General features: G+C 43.3%; 1 protein-coding gene across 1 annotated transcript; it reads left to right on the top strand.

The window, feature by feature from the left end:
* Positions 1 to 467: 467 nt before the first annotated feature.
* LOC114055525 (HSPB1-associated protein 1-like) lies at positions 468 to 13,692 on the top strand (the record flags this gene model as incomplete). The annotated part of the gene is made up of 5 exons (XM_027879775.1): positions 468 to 619; positions 1,693 to 1,864; positions 9,038 to 9,121; positions 12,026 to 12,136; positions 12,346 to 13,692. Coding segments are annotated over 5 exons (1,077 nt in total), but the record flags the coding sequence as incomplete, so codon positions are not given.
* Positions 13,693 to 18,877: the final 5,185 nt, after the last annotated feature.

Here is an 18,877-nt window from a genome sequence, read left to right as displayed (position 1 = left end):
GAGACTCACAAACAAGACAAGCTTTGTAAAAGAATATAAGCTTATGCTAAACTTAAATAGATTTGCCTTTGCAGGAAAGCCAGGGACGACTCCTTAGCCCTTTGTTGCTATCTTGAATTTCCTCCTTGCATCCCTCGGGCTTGTTAATTTTTTGCTTCATGATATTGCTTTGTTATGAGCCTTCAGGATTAACCCTGAGCCTCCTAACCTAGTCATTCTCTGCCCCTTCAGAGGATTTAACTTGGAGGGCAAAATAAAGTTGCAAGAAGGCTTGAGTTTCAGAAGAACTTGTTTTTGTGCTTGTACCCAGCAGTAGTTTTGGTAATTACCAAGAAACGTCAGCGGCCCATGGCACTTCCGTCTGTGCTGGTCTCTCCAGTTCTGGCTATCCTGCTATTCCTATCTCTTCTGGTTTTTTGCCATTTGGTTGCTTTTCTCCTATTTTCAGATCTGTGACTTAGAACTGACAACCAGAAGCAGTAGACAAAAAGCAAGAAGTGAATAGCAAGGAAAAGGAACAAAAAGAAAAGCTCTTGCTAGAGTCCAAAACCAAGAGGAGAGCTGCACAAGTTGTCCAACTGGGCTGTAAAGTGCCACCTTTACCTTTCCATTGCTTAGTGTATACACCTCTTAAATGTAATAAATTCTCTCTTTGTGTATTCCTTCTGTTTTTTTCTATCACCTAAAGTACCACCATATAAAACTTCTATTTCTAAATAACATGTACCCACTAAGATATTTAATTTATAGTACCCATAAAACTGGCACCACCAGTTCTGGCATATTCTTCTTTTTCTCTTTGCTCTGGTCTATGTAAGTGAAATAGAGACATTAACCCCTGAGGACAAGGTCTGTGCCTCAGCTCTGCTTGGCCCTGCACTGTGGTGCGTTCACAAGCTTCTTTGGGCACATAGAGAGCAACCTGGCACAGGAGTGCCCCCAGAAAAGGAACAAAAGAACCCTGTTGTGCTCCATCTGGGCATTTAGTCACACCGGTAAGTTCTTAAACCCAGTGGCCCACACAAGCCACATTTTCATCATGTGATACTAATAACACAAAAAATTCAGATGTTTCAGGACACTTATGTCTGTGGATGTGTCTGGGTTTTATTAGTGCCATCTTTGGCGTGGGAGCATTAAGGTGATTTTTACTGAGAATGAAGGGTTTGTGACCAACAGCCTTGTAAGTACTCCAGCTGGTAATAGGGAACAGAAGATCATGTCCATAATTTTTTACTGTTGCCATCCTAAACACACAATGCCCTTCTTTCAAAACAAACATAGATTCTGAAAACCATTCATTCACTGAAAAAAAATACATTGTCTCTAACAAAACTATTTCCTTTAGTTTATAGAGCAATTTTTAATTCTCTGAGCATCTGTACATGCTCCATGTAAAAGGCAGGAAGGAGAAACCAGATGGGAGAGCTTTTTTTTTAAATTTTATTTTATCTGCCTTTTAGAAATAATTGGTGAGAAGCTGTAAATCTTTCCAGTTAAAAAATTAAAAAGTGGAATATTTTAAAAACACTTACAGGAGACAGCCTGTAAGCACTGCCTGTGTTCTCACTGCGTAGGAGATTCACACAGCGAAGGCAGATTTATGTTTTATTGAAAACCTTGCTACTGCCTTTAGTTCTTTGCTGTAAGTGACATGCACTGAATACGTTTTTATCTTCTCTCTATTTTCAGGAAGAGATGGCACCTCTTCCCACCTGGGGACACCAGTTTCCTTTATCCTACCAGGATCCCCTATGAGGAATCCAGCATATTCAGCAAAGTCAACATTGCCAATCCTGATCTGAAACGCTTTCCCAAGTTTAGGAACTCAACAGCCCATGTCGTTACACTCAGTCCAGGACAGGTACCATTTACATACAAGCTTTACGTTACTTTGTATTCCTGTAAGTCATTTAACTGGCTATTTAAGGGCTAAAAAATCTTATCAAATTGACTGTGGAATTTCTCTCTTCCTTCACTCTGCACTCAGACTTGACACATTTCTCTCAGCACAGAAATTTTCTTTGCTGACAGTTGTTTTACTAGACTTTTTTGTACAAAAACTGCAAACATTTGGAGAAGTAGTTCAATCAGCTGCCTAATTCCATCACAGTTCTTGCAACCACCTCCAATCTGTCTGCTTTAGACCTTTCTTGAACTCTGACACCAGTATTTTGCATAAAACATATTTGATTAATGAGTATGTAGAGCCAGCAAAGGAGCTTCTACTTAGTGAATAGTCTTCACATGTTCCTTTAATAAATACTTCAGTGATACTTGCATTTAGAGTGCACAGCATCCAGAGGTTTCATGGTGCTTTACAGGGATGTGAGGATATTATTAATCCTGTTTTACTGAGAAAGTTCAGTTTTAAGTGTTGATTTACAGTCAGACAGGCAGTCAGCAGCAGTGTGAGAGTAGGGCTCAGGACTCCTAATTCCTAGTCTCCTGCTGTAAGTAGCGTCCTTCTTTGTTTAATCAACATGGTCTGTATTTGAAGTCTGAATTACCCTTTTTCATTTGTTCAGCCATGCATGTCCTTGTAACGCACTGCTGCACATCTCAAGCTGTCAGGCCTTTCCAAAGGAATTTTGCAGTGTTCGTTGCTCCAACCGCTTCACGCGGTGGAGCTGCCGCTTCCAGAGCCCTCTCACCATTCTGCTACCAGACGTTGTCACCTCTTCTGACCTACCAGCTCAACAACTTGTGTGAGCGTTCCCCAGTCCCTACTGGCAAACCCAGCTGCCTTCAACAATTGAAGGAATGGATTTTTGCTCATCCAGTTAGTTTTGAGGAGGCAGAGTGAGGAGCGCTCCCGTAAACCGGTGAGATGGCAGGCTGAAGCAGGATAGTAGTTTCCAACAAGAGAATGAATCCTATCAACTGGGAAGTGTATGTTCTGCAGTAGGTACAGATGCAAATGAGGAATCTGTGATCAACCTTCATTGTTTGCACTACATTAGCTCCTACTCAAAAGCAAATGATTAGTTTTGCATTCAGCACTTCGTAAGGTTGCATCATTCAATAACTTAAAGCGCAAAGAACAAATTTTTAGTATTGATAAAAATGCCACATCCATTCAGCACTGCATTATCCCTGGCCCCCAACACTATTTCAATTTATAATCTCCTTTGCAATGATCAAGTGCGGTAGTGAACCTTTAATATGATCTTAATTTTAATTAGGCTTAAAGCAATTACAAATTAATCTTGCTAGGAATAAAGTTCTTGAGCCAGCTCAGTAATACAATTTGTCTGCATTTCCATGAAGGGGATACTTTTTGGATTTCAGGGTGGAGGGGGTGGGGTAATGTAAAAGCAGTGATGGAGCAGTGAGGTATTGCCTTCACGCAGCTTCTCATCCAGAAGCTTGTGGGGCAGGTGGCTGGGGACTGCTGCTATTTAATGGAGAAGAAAGGAATGACCTAAAAGAACTCCTTTGTTAACAAGAGAGAGAATCCCTAAATAATAACAGTCTTGATATGTGCTTAACAGTGGTTTTCACGTAGAATTAATACATTCACTGCAGAATTTGTGGGCTGCCTTATTTTGTGATAATATGTAGAATCTCCACTCTTTCTCGGAGGCTAACCCAGAACATTTCGGATTATTGTAACAATAAAGAGTTGAAACAATAAAGACAAAGGTGTTCTTAGGTATTCAGGAGAGCAGCTGCATGTAGGGTGAGTGCAGCTTTGAATATCAAAAACTTAATGTGTCTAATGCCACCTTCTGGTCGGTGTTTGCTACAAGCCATTTTTCTACGCCCATTCTGCCTAAAGCAGAATTCCTTCATATAACATTGTACCAATGCACAGTGCATACTTTGATTGCATCCTTTGTGCCCTTCCACTGTATTCTTCAGAGCTGAACCTCTGTTATGAATTTCAGTAGTTGACTGAGACTTGAGGTTTTATAGGGCTTCATCCTGTACCTGACCAGTGCCTGTTGGCTACATTTCCACAGAGGTCTCACCACAACTTGTAGTTACACATCAGTGATCTGTTCTCAAACAAATTAGGAAAACATTTAGATATCAAGCTTACTCAAATAGGCAGCTTAGTAGGTGAAGGGCTTGCAGCAGTACCTGACTATATCCACAAAGTTACAGGCTCAAGCTGTGTCACACAAGTGGGGCTCCTTATAAATATTTGGATCTGGCAACCTGTGTGGTTGCAAGGCTCAGTGCTAAGTAGGAAGTTGACTAAATTCTGCAACATTTCTGATAACGCCTTGATTCTTTTCGCAAATATACAAATGCTGCCTAGAAGACCACAGATGGGGCAAAACATGTCTGTTCTAGAACCTTCTACCCCGTGCTCTGGGACAAGTGTTAAGAGAGTTAGGATAGGATCTGCCACTCTCAACTTAAAACTCCATTCAGGACAGGTGCCCTGCATACCATCAGTGGGAAGAACCTGGCGCCTCTGCAAGGCAATTCATCCTTCCTGTCTTATACAATTACAGTCCTGCAGGAACATTCATCCCATCCTGTCCTTCAGCCCAGGCTATAAAAGGAGCCTACGCACATAGATGCTTAACTTTTTTGATGATTAAAAATAGGAGAGTTGAACACCACCTGAGAAGGCTACAAAAAACTGAGATGCTATACAAGTATGAAATCATTGATCATTCTTTCCTCTGCCCCCCTTCTCACTAGCTTCTTGCTTCCTTCCTGCTCACTAATGTAATTGCTTTTAATCCGTCTCGCTGTTAATCCATACTCACATAACTAGACAACAGGAAAAAGCCTAGAAAGTGAATTTAAACTTATCTGAAGGTAGGCATGTAAGGCTCCACACACCTGCCCTCCTGATGGAGAGCAAGCAGCTTGGACACTGGGCTCCCATGAGCAACACCATTGTCTCTCACACTGCCCCAGACAGGAGCCCCTAAACTGTTTGCTGTTTAGAGGCAGCGCTCAGCTCCCCTGTGTCCTGGTCCTGTGCCCCAGGTGCAACCTGTAGCCAGAGGAGCTGCAGTGCAGGAGTGCAAGGAAAGGCCTGAATGAACTAATCTTAGAGTCTCATTGAGTCTGAGAAGGATACTGATTTTAGAAAAAGATCAACGTTACTGTGTGCTGTCTCTTACTGTGGTCTGCTGCTCAGAAGCCCTCCTCCCGTGCTTTTGCTTATCTGCTTTCTTGAAAGTCTAGAGAGACGCATCTTGAACTCAGTCTTTGTCCATAAATACAGTTGTCACTCAGTTCCTGCAAGGTTTTCTCTTTCTATGCTCCTGCTGTGACGTCTAACACAGCACAGGATCCTGCTCAGCAGCAGAGCTCCCAACAGCACAAATAAACCTCTGACTTCTAACCCAACAGTGAGCAAGCAGAAATCTTCATGAAGTCAGGGAGGGATTTCCCTATGTGCCATCTTTAAAGAAGAGGTATGAGAACTTCAGATTGGGCCTAAGTGGGGAACAGCAGTACAGTCTGAATAACCAAGAAAAATATAATTGATACCAAAGAAAAAAGTGTTGTAGCAAGTCAAGAAATGCAATAACTCAAGCTTTTTAAAAGGCAGTGAAATGTTGCAGCTCCAAGTATACAAAATACTTTTAAAAGGTCATTTTAGTGAAGGAGGGTTCAAAGTTGTCCACAGCATCATGTGTAGTAGATGGTTGATAATTCTGTTTTGGGAAGGAATAAAGAATTTTCATTTGAAAGACTCCAAATGAAAGTCTCCCAAACTTACATTTGGCCCCAATTCACCCCGTAGAGAAGGCAGACAATCTAACCCAACCCTGAGACACAAGAACTATCATCTTCATCACAGAAGAAGCAGAAAAATCCAGGAGCTGAATTTACGCTAGGATTGGTGATAAAAACACCACTCAGCCTGTAACATATACAGAGAACCCCTTGAGTGCCCCAAAAGCCAGGCAATCCAGAGGTAAAAACTGCAAGTTCCTAACTCCTCACCCTCTTCCCTGAGCTTCCCTCAGTCTCTCGCCAGGGTTGCCATGGACAAGGAATGTAACAGCCCCATTCTCTCCCTCTTTGCTGTGCTTTTCCCAGGGGCTCTCTGTGCATTTCTGACATCAGTGGCCCTTGGAGCTCAGTTTCAGGGGGTGGGAAGACACCAGCTCAGGAGGGAGGCAGGGTAAGGAGCACCTTACTAGGACTAGGACAGCCAGGCACAAGCAGGGACAGGGCATAGGCTGGGGCAGCAGCGCTCCCACAGAGTCCCTGGGTGGTGCTTCCACAAAATTAACTCTGCTTGTATCTATTTCATTTTTCATTGCCATGGTTACAGGCAGCTCTGGGATTTCCTTGGGGTCCCCCCATGGCCCCACATCTTTATCCTCCCATCACACTGGCTTCCTTTTCATGTGCATTTACCTAAATACCTTTTTCTAATGAGCAGAAATTTCTTGGTATAATATTTCACTTCAGGGTATGCTCTCTTTTTGAAGCAATTCCACCTTTGCCCTACCTTTGCACTGTATTGAGTTAATCATGCCCACTGAGAATTCAAGCCTGGTCTGTTCTCTGTGCTGTACAAGTCTTCAGCATTGCTCCACTTGCTCTCCCAAGTGTTCCCTTGGTTTCTTTCCTCCCATTACAGAATTTCATTTTATCTTTTCTGGGATTTCTGTCCTACTTTGACTTCATTTTCTATATTTGCCTATCACTAGCCTAAATATTAAAATTATCTGATTGGTTGCTGTTTAGATCAGTATCCTCCCAGCCTGCAAAGTTAGATATGTTCTGTAGAAAGCAGGCTAGCACAAGATTCTCTCTCAGCTTACTCTGAGGTAGAAGAATCCTATTGTATTTCTCTCTTTGCTGTTTTGTTTGTTTGTTTTTTGGGTTTGTTTGTTTGTTTTATTGGGGTTTTTTGGTCTTTTGTTAGTTCTTCTTGCTTGCTGGATGTATTTTTTGGTTTTAATCACTTTTTTCCATTTCTTCATCTTCCTTAAAGTTTTAGTTCTTTCGCTTTTTGATAATTTCAATTTTCTTCCTGCTATAAATCCTTATTTTGACATGCATAAGCTTGCTTAAAAATAAGAGGGAGAGCAAATGTCTTTATGGAACCTCTTTTGCCTATTGCAGTCACAGCTTTGTGGCTCTTCTATAAATTGCATCAGCAAACAGTGCCAGCTGCAGAAAGGCACAACTTCGCAGTTATTACCCTCAACCTGCTGGGAAGTAAAATCTGATTGTCTCTAAAAGACCAAGTTCCTCTTCTTGGTTTGAAAATACAAGACACGTTGGGGGAATTGTATTTTCCTCCTGGCAGTACCTCTTCTTTCCAAAGCAATTCTGTATTCAATTCTCATGCCAGTCGTGTTGAGCCAGCACCTAATTTCCATCTTGTTTTTCTTACTGAAACATTCATACAGTTCCCTTAATTTGTCTCTTGCTTGTTTTCCCTTGCTACATAGTCCCTCTGTGCCATACCCCAGTTCCCTGGTGTCTTCATCCACTTCGCCAACACGTTGCAAAACTCACTTTTCCTTCACAGGTCTCAGAGGACGAATCCTGTTGTTGCACACAGCCACTTGCAGGAGCTGTGCTTTCTTCTGCTGTAAAACAAAGTTTTCCAGGCCTCACCATTACACGTGGTCATTTGGAGGGCACCCAGATTCTTTAGCAGAGTTTGGTGTAAGATCCCTTATAGAGCAGATGAGCATTTGGGGGTTTTCTCGTGTGATTTTGCAGTCAGTGAAACATAGGCTAACACCTCCTAACAGATAAACCCATTGCTGCTAATGCAGCTGCACTTTTCATTTAGAGTGGATGTTTCTGTGATAAAAGCTCAACTCTGAAACCTGTTCAGTGTAGAAGACATGTTTTGGCTGCAGCCTATGTAGGATTTCATACAGATGGCAGGAATAACTAATTAGTAATATTTTTAAAATAATGATCCTCCACTGTCTGTCTTCCTTCTCTGTTTTGTATGCTGCACTGGATTAAAGTACAATTTTCAAATGTTTTTGACCTCTAGAGAGCCACTGCTTTTTTTGTTTGACTTAAATTGAAGCCTGTGGAGAACATTTTGTCATCTGGCCCAAAAATGACTCTGTTCTGAGTGTCCCGTAAGTGCAGGACTAGAGCCACAATCACTGTGTCCTATACAGACATTTTCTCATTAGCTGTGTTTTGATATAATGAAGCACAGGGCTATCTGGGTAGCAGAACATTGTCCTAAGTAATTTGTGTCTACCAAGAAAAAGAATTGTCTGCAATTCAGATACAGATCATTGCTTCACATTCCCCATTCTGAAGTGTATATTTTTATCCGTCTCTGACCATTTTTATTCCTTGTCAAAAAATATCTTTTATGCTTTTCTTGATAGCGCCATGTTAATCTCATGTTCAGTAATCTGTAAAGCTTGTCCTCTATCATCAAAACAACATCAATGGCTTGTACCTCAGAAACCGTGGGTTAGAATCAATTTTATGTCACAGCTATCATCCTGATGTAGTTATAAAGCTCTGATCTAAACTAGATTGTCCCAGAAATCATGGCACTTTCTTTTAAAAGCCTATCTACTAAAAGTGACAAATTTCATACTGGCGATTATTTACCAGAATTAAAGCTACATATTGTTAGTCACCCAAACGAGCATTAGGATACCTGCTCTTTGGGGCACCCAGCTGGCAGTCCTTCTAAAGGAACTGGAAACTCTGCTCGGTAGGAGAGTCTACGAAAGAATTCCTGCTTGGCTGAGACTTTCTCTAATGCCCTGATCCACTGCTACTCCACCTGCACCCCCTTTGTAGGGCTGGACTTTGCTTACCTACAGCAATTACAAGGTTACAGTCCTGCTGCACGAGGGAAGGAGTATGAATGAAAGGCAGCTCTGGATCACATCCGTTTCTTACACCATAATATTGACACAGTGGGAGGAGAGGGTGGGCATTTCAGTCCTGAAAAAAGGCATTTAGAAAAAATAAATAAATAAATATGACCTCTCACCCCTATTTCCTTGCCTCATTCTGTCTCTGCATCCCACATGACCTATAATTAAAACACCTTGTCTTTCTTCAGCCTTCCCTTAGAACCCTAATGTGATGTCTCCAATTCCAGGTCCTGCTTGTTCCAAGGCACTGGTGGCACTATGTGGAATCCATTGATCCTATCACTGTCAGCATAAACTCTTGGATTGAACTGGTATTGTCCTTTTTCTGTCATGGTGATGTAGCACTTCCATGTGTGCATGGCCTTCTGTCCCTTGCCTGCCGAGTTCAGCCCTATTAGGTGTGTTGTGTTCAGAGGCTGTGAAGAACCCTTATGGATACGTTTTTTCCTGAAGAACCTTTCAAGGTTCCAGATCCGAAGACCCCATTCAGCAGAAATCATGTTTCAACAGCAGCTTCACCTCAAGGACATGCTTACATGCAAAACTAAATTAGAATTTAAATCAGATTAATGTGATAGGAAGGGGGTGAAAGAGGATTTTGGAATTTTTGTTTCTCTGCGATAGTTTTGATTTGCCTAAAGTTGGATTTCCTCAAGTATATAATTAATTTTCTTTTCCCCAGGCTCTAATTCTTCTTGCTCGTCTTAACCAGAATGTATGTGGTGGTTGCAGGGATATCATAGAATTGTAGAGTAGTTTGGGTTGGAAGGGACCTGTAAAGATCATCTAGTCCAGCCCCCCTACAATGAGCACAAATATCTTCCACTAGATCATCTCAGTGCTCCAGAAGGTTTTTGGATTCAAATTACTTTATTATTAATCCTGGCTTAATATTTAAAAAAAAAAAAAAAAATCTTTTGAAATGGCCTGGGAAAGCTGCCCCACTAAAATAGTCATTGCCTTTTTTGTTTTTTACTACTTTAAAAAATTATATTATGCTGGGAATCTGCAGGGAGAAGGAACACATGCACTCAGCTGCTGTTCAAAGACCACATGACACATTTCTCATACGAGCATCAAACCGAGCATTTGCAGAGCAGAGGAGCTCACTTGGGTGTTTCCCTCATGGAGAAATTTTCCAGATGAAACTATGTATTTAGCAAATACATCAGGCCCACAACCCATATTGAGGTCTTTCGTAGCCCTGAGTACAGTCAGGCTGTGTCCAGTGCCAGAGAAAGCACCAACTATATTGCAGAGCAGCCATTTAAGCCTGCCTTAAATTTGAGCAGCCCTTGAGGTAATTCAGAAGAACTGACTTTATGCCCTGGGCTTGGAAAGACCCTGATGTCAACACACACACTTGCACCCTGAGCTGTGCCTCACAGATTGTCCCTGCTGGAGGAGCAGGTCAGGATGGATCAGTTGTGCTCGGCTGGCAGCTCCCAGGTGCTGGGGTGGTACCTTAGCTATATTATTTCTAGCTGTTCTTATGTGTTGCAAGGGGAAAAAAAATAAAAAAACCAGTGGAGCTAAACTCCATGGTTGTTCTGGTCATCAAGGTCTTGCAGAAGTCACCAAGATCCTGTATTGGTGACAGCAAGAGTGTGTAGTTGTGTGGGTGGCATCATAAACAGAGGAGCATTTACCGGATCTTACTAATGAACTACACCTCCCCCCTCCCTCCCCCTCCAGTATCAGAAGCTGCTATAAGAAAAATGTAGCTATTGCAGCCCAGGTGAAAGTCTTTTACAGAAATTATCTGTACAGCTGATGGTGGCAGCACTGTTTGTTAGGTGCTGGGCAATCCATCTGTAAAAATAAAGTGTGACATGGATGCTGAAAGACAATACTGAGAACATTTCCATTACCAAACCAAGCAGTTCTTGCTCGCAGCTGTTACCAGCTGCTTTCATATTGACAGATGTGAATCACACCGACAATTATAGTCCCAGTGAAACCATTAATTATATTGGCAAGAGTTTAGAGTAGAAATTTAATTTGTTTTCAGCTGGATGTAAGCTACTCAAAGTATTCCTTGCTTCCTAACATACTGTCATGCAATCAGTACAGCCCTGTTACTCAGCAGGCCAGGATGAATACCAAGAATGCAACACCTTAAATAATTTCCACATGTAGATATCAAAGTCTGTGTTTTGGGGGCTTGTTATACACATTAATAAGCATCCAAAGCCACAAAATTCCAAGAGCACTTTCCCCTGCTTCTATCCCCAAATCAGCTCAGGGTTCCAGCCTGAATTACTGCCTTCAGCACACATACTGGCAAGATGCACATGCTTGATATGTTCCCTGAAACCACAGCTAGACTGATCAAGGCTGTGGATTGACCCGGTCCAAAACTGATATGCCTAAGCATCTTGATTAAAGCTAATTTATGTATACGCTTCCAGGCACTTGTCATTGAATTAACCAAACCACACCCATCGTGTTTGGAGAGTCTTCCATTTCCTTCCCTTGCCTTCCATATACAAGAAACTCAAATGGGATAGAAAGCTTAAAAAGTTTTGTTCTGCTATTCTACATCAGCTAGTATCCAGCTGCCCAAGGGGGAGGATAGAGAAAGTGAAGGCCTGAAAGAAACAGCCTGCTGTTAACTTAGTTTTTAGTTTTGCAGGAGAGCTTTCAGGGGAAACATGTTTTTCCCTTTGCTGACGTTCAGAAGTAAAGAAGTATGTCAGCTGCTGTTACATGATAAAATATTGCATAAATTTTTTTGACACTCACTTTTGTGCCTCTGTAGCCCATAGATAGCTACTGCCTTCCTATAACATCCTGTGTGTTTTAACTACTTAAATTAGATTTAATATGTAGATATAAAAAACGTGCTATCCACTTCCATGGCCATTGTAGTCCTAAAGAGCTCCTTAAATGCATGCATTAATTAAATGCTAACGTTGCATTGTAATTTCAAACACCAGATTCAATTAACAGAACGCTAATGAGGGAAAAGGTTATATACACATACTAGAATCTGGATTTTTCAAATCGTAGTTCAGATGAGCCTGTGCTGTCACCTGTGCTGGGGCTGTACATGAGAGCAGGAGCATCAAAAGTCTGAAACCTTTCATTGACTTTGCATACATGAGTATGGCTTTCAAACTAAGGCCATTCATGTTCTTCCCAAGTCCTTTCAGCTTTCTGCACAGACCCAAGAGCTAATCTATCTCCTAAAACTTTCTGTTCTCTTGCGGCAGGATGCAGATCATGAAGCCCGTGTAGAAGAGGCAATAACTCGAATGCTGGTATGTGCCATAAAATCAGCAGAAAATCCCAGTGATGGAGATCTCTGGCTAAATCCCACGGAGGTAAGCCCTCTATTGCCCCCATTATAGCAGCAATAACAAAGAATTACTGACATTTTGCTTAGCTCCCCCTGAGTCTCTCTGCTGCCTGAGAAAAAGAATTTTAAATTCTATCCCTTCACGTAGGAAAAGTAATTCATGGAAGATAATCACGCAGCGCTGAATTGAAACATGGCTCCTTTTAACTGAGTGTATCCTGGGTGTTTTCTTAGGTTGAGGCAACATCCCATGAAATCAATCTTCAGTACCTGAATCAAGCAGTGTCTGCGTATTTCAAGTGTCAGAAGACAAGTGTGCCAGCGCAGGCACATTCCAGCAGCGCTGGTGCAGAGCAAAGGACAGGTGCCTCGTGCAAGAGGAAGAAAAGGGAAGTTGGCTCTGAGCCAGATGGCCGCAGATTACTAACCCATGGGTTTGACTTTTCAGCATCTAAAGCAGAAGAGCTGCAGACAGTACCTTTTGGGCCTCATCTGATTCAAGTTTTACCCCAGTCTCAAGAAACGGGCTCGATGGGTGCAGCTGCAGTTGAAAGCGACGGTAGAGATCTTCCCCGAGAAAACGAAGGAGAACATATTGGAAAATTACACCGCAGGAGGAAGCAGTTGGTAATGAGTAATGACTGTGAGATGCCTGCACATCAAATGGATTCAGACAGCAGTCCGTGCACCTCACAAACAGCCCTTTCTACCAATGATTTGCTGGACTGTTTGGTTAATCCGCATGTCATCAATTTAGTGGCTCGGCTGCTGTTGGAGAGAACAGGAGTTTAACGCTGGAGTGTTTTATCATTGCTGAAACAAAGAAGTCAAACAGCAGCCTTGTTCTGGTGTTTAAGCTCTGCAATAATTGAATGTTTCATTTCAAGTAATTTTTAGGTACAGATAGATGCACTTAATGGCTAAATGGCAGGTTGAAGTTATGCTGAAAGAAGAATAACTGGTTAGTGATGGCTGGGAAGAGAAAGGTGTGTTCAGTCAGAGAACTGCTCAGTGTTATGAGCAAAACAGAGAGTACGCAGTTCCACCCCCACCATGCTGTACCGAGGGGATCTTTGCAGTGTTCCACAGCTCTGAGCTGTGACACACGTGGGGTTTGAAGATAGGCGATAGGAGGGAGTGCTGGGACATTGCTACATAGCAGAGGGGGACCAAGAGTGGGAGCAGATTGACTGACTGTTGACTGCAGTCCTTGACCGCATTTAAAGTAAAATGGTCAGTAAGTGATCGGTTGATCACATCAGAAATAATAAATTCAAAGAAACCTAAACCTCAGCCAAGAGGCAATACACTCACTAATGCATCTACTTCCTCCCTTCCACAAAATAACGTCGGTTTTGTCACAAACCTCTAGGTTGGAGTGAGACAGAAACTCTTAACAAGAAAATAGTCTTTAGTTCAGGAATTCTTCAGGCTGGGAGACAAAAGACCATTGGGAAGTTACTGATATTATTTAAAGCCAGATGTGCACTGTTCCCCATCTCTAAGGAGCAAAGTAAAGCAGCTGTGACCTTCTGTCTCTGTCCTACTCTTTACTATAACAATAAAAATGTAGTAATTTTTTTTTCTTTTGGTTGTGAGTGGTTGCTGTACAAGACCATCCTTTCTTCAAAGTATAGTAGTTTTCAGATCTGTTTTTGAAGGCTGGGCCACTCTTCGATTAAAAAGTTATGGGCAAGAAGGTGGGTGAAGTCTGAAGTTGTGCCTGGACACTTGAAAAAAAACTGGGAAGAAAGCTGGTGTCATCTTCTGGGGTGCTCTTACCTCCTCTGGTTTCTATTTGAGGTGACATCAGAGTGTGGCATTTGCTTTAGCCTCAGTTTCAGAGGAGTTCTTCAGGAACAGCTCCTGTGAAACCTTTTCTTTCAAAACTTCTCTTTGCTTATGTCTTGCTAGCACCTAGAAACCAGTTTCTATTATCAAGCTGTTTCCACATTTGTGACCCCGCACCACCAGCCCTCTGGCTGATATTTCCTTTGTCCAGTGTCTGTTCCTACTAAATACATGAATCTCGTGCTGTTTTCTCAAAGATCAACTTCCAGCAATTTATAGTTGAAAAATCGTGATGGCAAAGGTGCTTTCTCTCTGCTTTTATTCAGATTGCATGTTGGCAGGGCCCTGATGGATGATGGTAAGTGCTCTAGATATGCAACAATAGATCAGAAATTCAGGAAGCCTTGCCATTTCAAAAATCTCCCCCAAAACCTAATACACTTGGAAGAGGATTAAGTTGAAAAGGATCAAAGGTTCACATTTAACAAGCACAGAAACCTTATCCTGATGGAAACAGTTTTAGTTTGCTGGAGACCTTAGCTTTCAAAAGTGGCTCTGAGTTAGTAGAAGGAGCCAGCTCTGTCATTGACCCAGAAATGTGCAATTTCCCATGTCCTGCTCTACCCTCATAATTGGGCTCAGACCCTGATAACACCTCTGTACCACCCTCAAGAGCAACCTGCTGGCAAGATAAAATTCACAGTGACATGTGAGGAAATCCGCTTTTCTTATTTCATGTTACTGCACCAAAGTGTTTCAGTGGTGTTGCACAACTGCAGCCAGACTAGAATTTAATAAACAGCCTTGATACAGTTCATGTTTTCGTGTTGGCACTGCTGTGCCAAAAGGATTAAAAATTAGTTAGGAAACATCTTAATTGCATCTGCTGCCTTTAGTGATTCACCAGGCTCGTAGGGGGCAGATCTGTGGAATAGGGGAGACCCATTCCTCAGCAGAGCTGGGTTTGGGAATAGCCTGATTGTGTCCTGCTGCTGGGCTTGTCTTTCCTAGGCTGACCAGAGGGGCCAGGACCAACTGGAGAGAACTACTGCCTGGAGCACTTGCACTGGGGTGGAGGGGTTGCAAATGCTTCCTTTTAATTCACTGAGCAAAACCAATCTTGCAATAAAAAAGCTTTTATGTCTAGAACAGATAGAGGTGGGGGAGGAAAAGCGCAGGCAGTGAAGTGGAGGAGGTGGCAGCACCATCTTCCAATCCCCACAGTGTGAACTTCCTTAGCTTAAGCTTTCCTCCCATCACACAGATCATCTTAACACACCCCCACGATATCCACACTGAACATTCCTCCCTTTGTATTCCGAATGACTGTCCTTGGAAAGGCTCAGTGAACGTGTCAGAGGTCTCTGTAGGACCTGCCTTCAGTGCCCGTGCCAGAGGACCCATCTCGGGCCCAGTGTAGGAGCAGCTGTTCTCACAAGGCTGAGCGCCTGTGTTCAGTCACATCCCTCACCACTCTAATCAAATCCTCTCTGTCTGGGGAGAGTCACAGTTTATGCCTGTCCAGGTGCAGCCCGTGATTTAAGGGCCAGGCTGTGGCCAGAAGCCATTAGCCAAGGGGACCGGCAGGAGAGCGAGTGAGCCTGTTTAGGATGCGAGGCAAAAGCGCCAGAAGGACTTTGTGTCTCAGAGGTGCAATATAAAATCTCAGTCATACACTCGGCACACAGGGGTAGAGAGAGAAATGACCACAAATTCAGAAAGTCACGTATGGCAAATGGCTTGTGCACCAGTAAGAGAAATTTATGACTCTGACCCGATTCACAGGATGCCGAATGCCATGATTCCTGATGCCGTTTCTAAATTCATGACCGCTGCGTGCAGAAGCGCAGACAAGTTTCTACATATTCATAGCGTTAAAAATAAATGATTTCTGATCTCTCTGGTGACAGCCTGGCTCAACAAAGAGCAGGGACACAGCACTCTGCAACTACTGATAGAAAACTTTCTTCCCCAAGAAAGTATTTTCCACTCACTGTCAGCAGTGGGCATGGCAACAGTTGAGATCGTGGCCTGCAGCCATCACTAGGGTGGTCACAGTGGTGACATTTTCATCTTCTTTGCTTTAGCTAAGTGACAGTAAGAGATTGTCACTGCAGTGCTTGGTGTTGGAGTTAAAGCCGTGCTCCAGCCCAGGGCCAGTCCAAGCAGCAGGCTGGGCCAGCACATTCATTGCCCCACACACATCCAGGCTGTTCCACTTGCCTGACGGAAACTCTGAGTGTTCCCTGCCCTAATACCAGGTTTACAGAGTGGTTCATGGGCCAGCCTGGTTTATCTGTCCTGGACTGTTTGACATTGCTACTCACTGGCCCTGGGCACAGCCCTTACTGAAAGGAACCTACAAAATCCATACCCAAATAAAACAGTCCCACCTCTCAAGTGAGCAAGAAGGGAAAACCTGAAATAACTACATGTTCCAGGATTTTAGTCTTTCACTGAAAATGTCCCCACTACATTTTGGTGGGTACCATTTAATTTCACAGCACTATTTCCCCCCCATTTGCATCTCCCAGCACTTCTGCTCTGGCACAGTTTTCTTGATGCCACAGAGCAGCTCAGTTGCAGAGCTGTGACATATGTTATTATGTGACGTTAACCATAAATTGAGCCTTTAACTAACAAACGTGCCATATTAGAGGCAGAGAGAATCCTTCCACAGTGCTGATTGCCCTTTAAAATAAAGGCAGTGCTACAATTCAGTCCGTTTACCAACTGGAAAAGTCCTTGCTGTGTTTCTCAGCTACAAATGGGAAGTGTTTGGCATGGGCAGGCTTCCTTTCTGGGCAGTTTCCTGACATGTCTACTGTTACTACAAAAGTGGCTGATGGGGAAAGACCTTTGCAAAGAAGTGGCCTGGTTTTACCACCTGGTTCATCTGGATGGGTGTGGAGAAGGGGTCCTTCATCTCCTGCCCCATGCTCTTCTGTCCTCTGGGCAAAGAGGTGACCCACAGCGAGGTGGGGGCACACATTGCCACACTGACTGAAGGGGCAAATGAGATGATGGCACTTCTGATTAAACAGCCCCACTTTTCAAAGCTGTATTTTTGGAGACATTCCAAGTGGATGCTCCCACTAACTAGACTAGAGCTAGAAACTCTGGTCACCTTGGAGCAGCCAGCTTGGCAGGACTGCAACACCCAGGGCTCCAGCGAGGACTGTAGGGCAGTGAGGACAGAGGTGAAAAGTGATGTAGGACAGGCTGGGGGGAGGATTTTTGTGAAAGTCTCCCAGGGGCTCTGGGAACTCAAGCAGAAACCCTCGAGCTCTCTGACTTCCCAGGGCCACTGTGCTGAGGGACCTGGAGAGCCCTGCAGCAGGTAGAAGTGCATGCCATAAGCCAGGAGTGTTGCTTTGCAGCCAAATCTCACATGGATCACAGCTGTCCTGGTCCTTGCATTTATTAACAGTATAATGGAAAGGACACAGCCAGCTCCCCACTCAGCACATTACAGATTCTCAGTAAAACCTAACTCTAGGTTTTGAGGGCACAAACTTTGCTGCTTCCAAAGCTCTGGTGAAATTGTCCCAGCCACGAGGTCTGATTCCCTGTGATGACCCATGAAAACCACTTCATGAAGGTCTGAATTGGAAATTTCCAGCACTGAAGAACTTTTAAACCAAATTTCTTAGCAAAAGAGGTGGCCCCATATCTTTTCAGGTCAGAAAGGTCAATCACAAAAGGGGCTTTTTTCTCCCCAAAGGATATTTGACTCATGTGGAGCCACTCTTGGTCCCATCACTTTCACAGGGAGAGTATCTGTGAGCATCCATGGCAGCCAGAGAGTTCAAATTTCTCCTAAATTCCTCTCTCCCCCTTGCCATGACCCTTCCTCCTGCTCCCCAAAGCTCTGCCTATTCAAAACACCAGGCAGTAAAATTCACCCTTCCCTTTTAAGCAGAGCCAGGCTTGTCCTGGGCCCTGGTGGGACACATGAATCCAGCCCAATTAGCAGCAGCCCTAACAAAGCTGGCTGAAAAACCACTATTAAAATGAAAGATGGTGTTGTGAAAAAAGAAGGCAGAGCAAGCAAGGCCATAATACAACTTATTGCCATCCCCAGATGAACAGCCTCATAACTTACGAGGAACTCGATGCCTCGCCTGAGTTTCAGCCTGTTCTTCCCCAGGGAGGTAATGCATTACCCTGTCCCTGCACTCCATATTTGCTTGGGGCTTTATCCAAAGAGATTAGGATCTCTGCCATGGTTAAAAACAGAGCTTTCTGCTACGTAGCAATAGTTCATTGAAATGGGGTTTATTCTTTGTTTGCTGCTGCTACCTTGACTGAAAGCTGAAGAACTGCAAAGATTGATGCCACAGACTGCGCATTGATCATTGCTGCTTTCACCACCACTGACATCTATTGGGATATGCCAACAGCCCCTCTTCCACCCAGCTGTGGTCCCCTGAGGACAGCCTTGCCTGGGTGAGCCTCCTCTTCTCACAATGGGCTCAGAGGTCTCCACATCATCAATATATTTGACACCAAGCGCATGAATACACCTGAATGACCCCAAGTTATGTCCATAAGGGCCAGAGAGCAACAAGGCCAACCACAGGGTACAAACACATCATTAGAAGCATCCTCAGCACCATGACTGCTTTCCTATATCTGCCAACACCATTATTACCATTATTAACTCAAAATAATGTTCAAAACTCTATTAGAAGAAGCAGTAGAGCACAGACCAATAGAAAACAAGCCTGTCCTGGCTGGGGTAGGAGAGCAAGGATGAGATGACCATGCAGGTCTTTGCCATCCCTTCCTCTTCAGAGAGTTAATTAGTGAGGCAAGGTAATGGTATTTGTGCATTTAGTGCATGTGCTGATTACAATAAATTTTGTCCTGCATGTTAAAGTCAGAAACATCTCACGTCTGCCAAAAAGCAATCAGGACCAATTAATGAAGATGTAATTTCCCCAGATGCTGCTATTATCATAATTCACCGTGT

This window comes from Empidonax traillii, unplaced genomic scaffold, assembly GCF_003031625.1.
Source record: "Empidonax traillii isolate 1590-97213 ecotype Southwest subspecies unplaced genomic scaffold, ASM303162v1 scaffold57:size2250009, whole genome shotgun sequence".
Lineage (NCBI taxonomy): Eukaryota > Metazoa > Chordata > Aves > Passeriformes > Tyrannidae > Empidonax > Empidonax traillii.
This window is presented reverse-complemented; position numbering and strand designations above follow the sequence as displayed.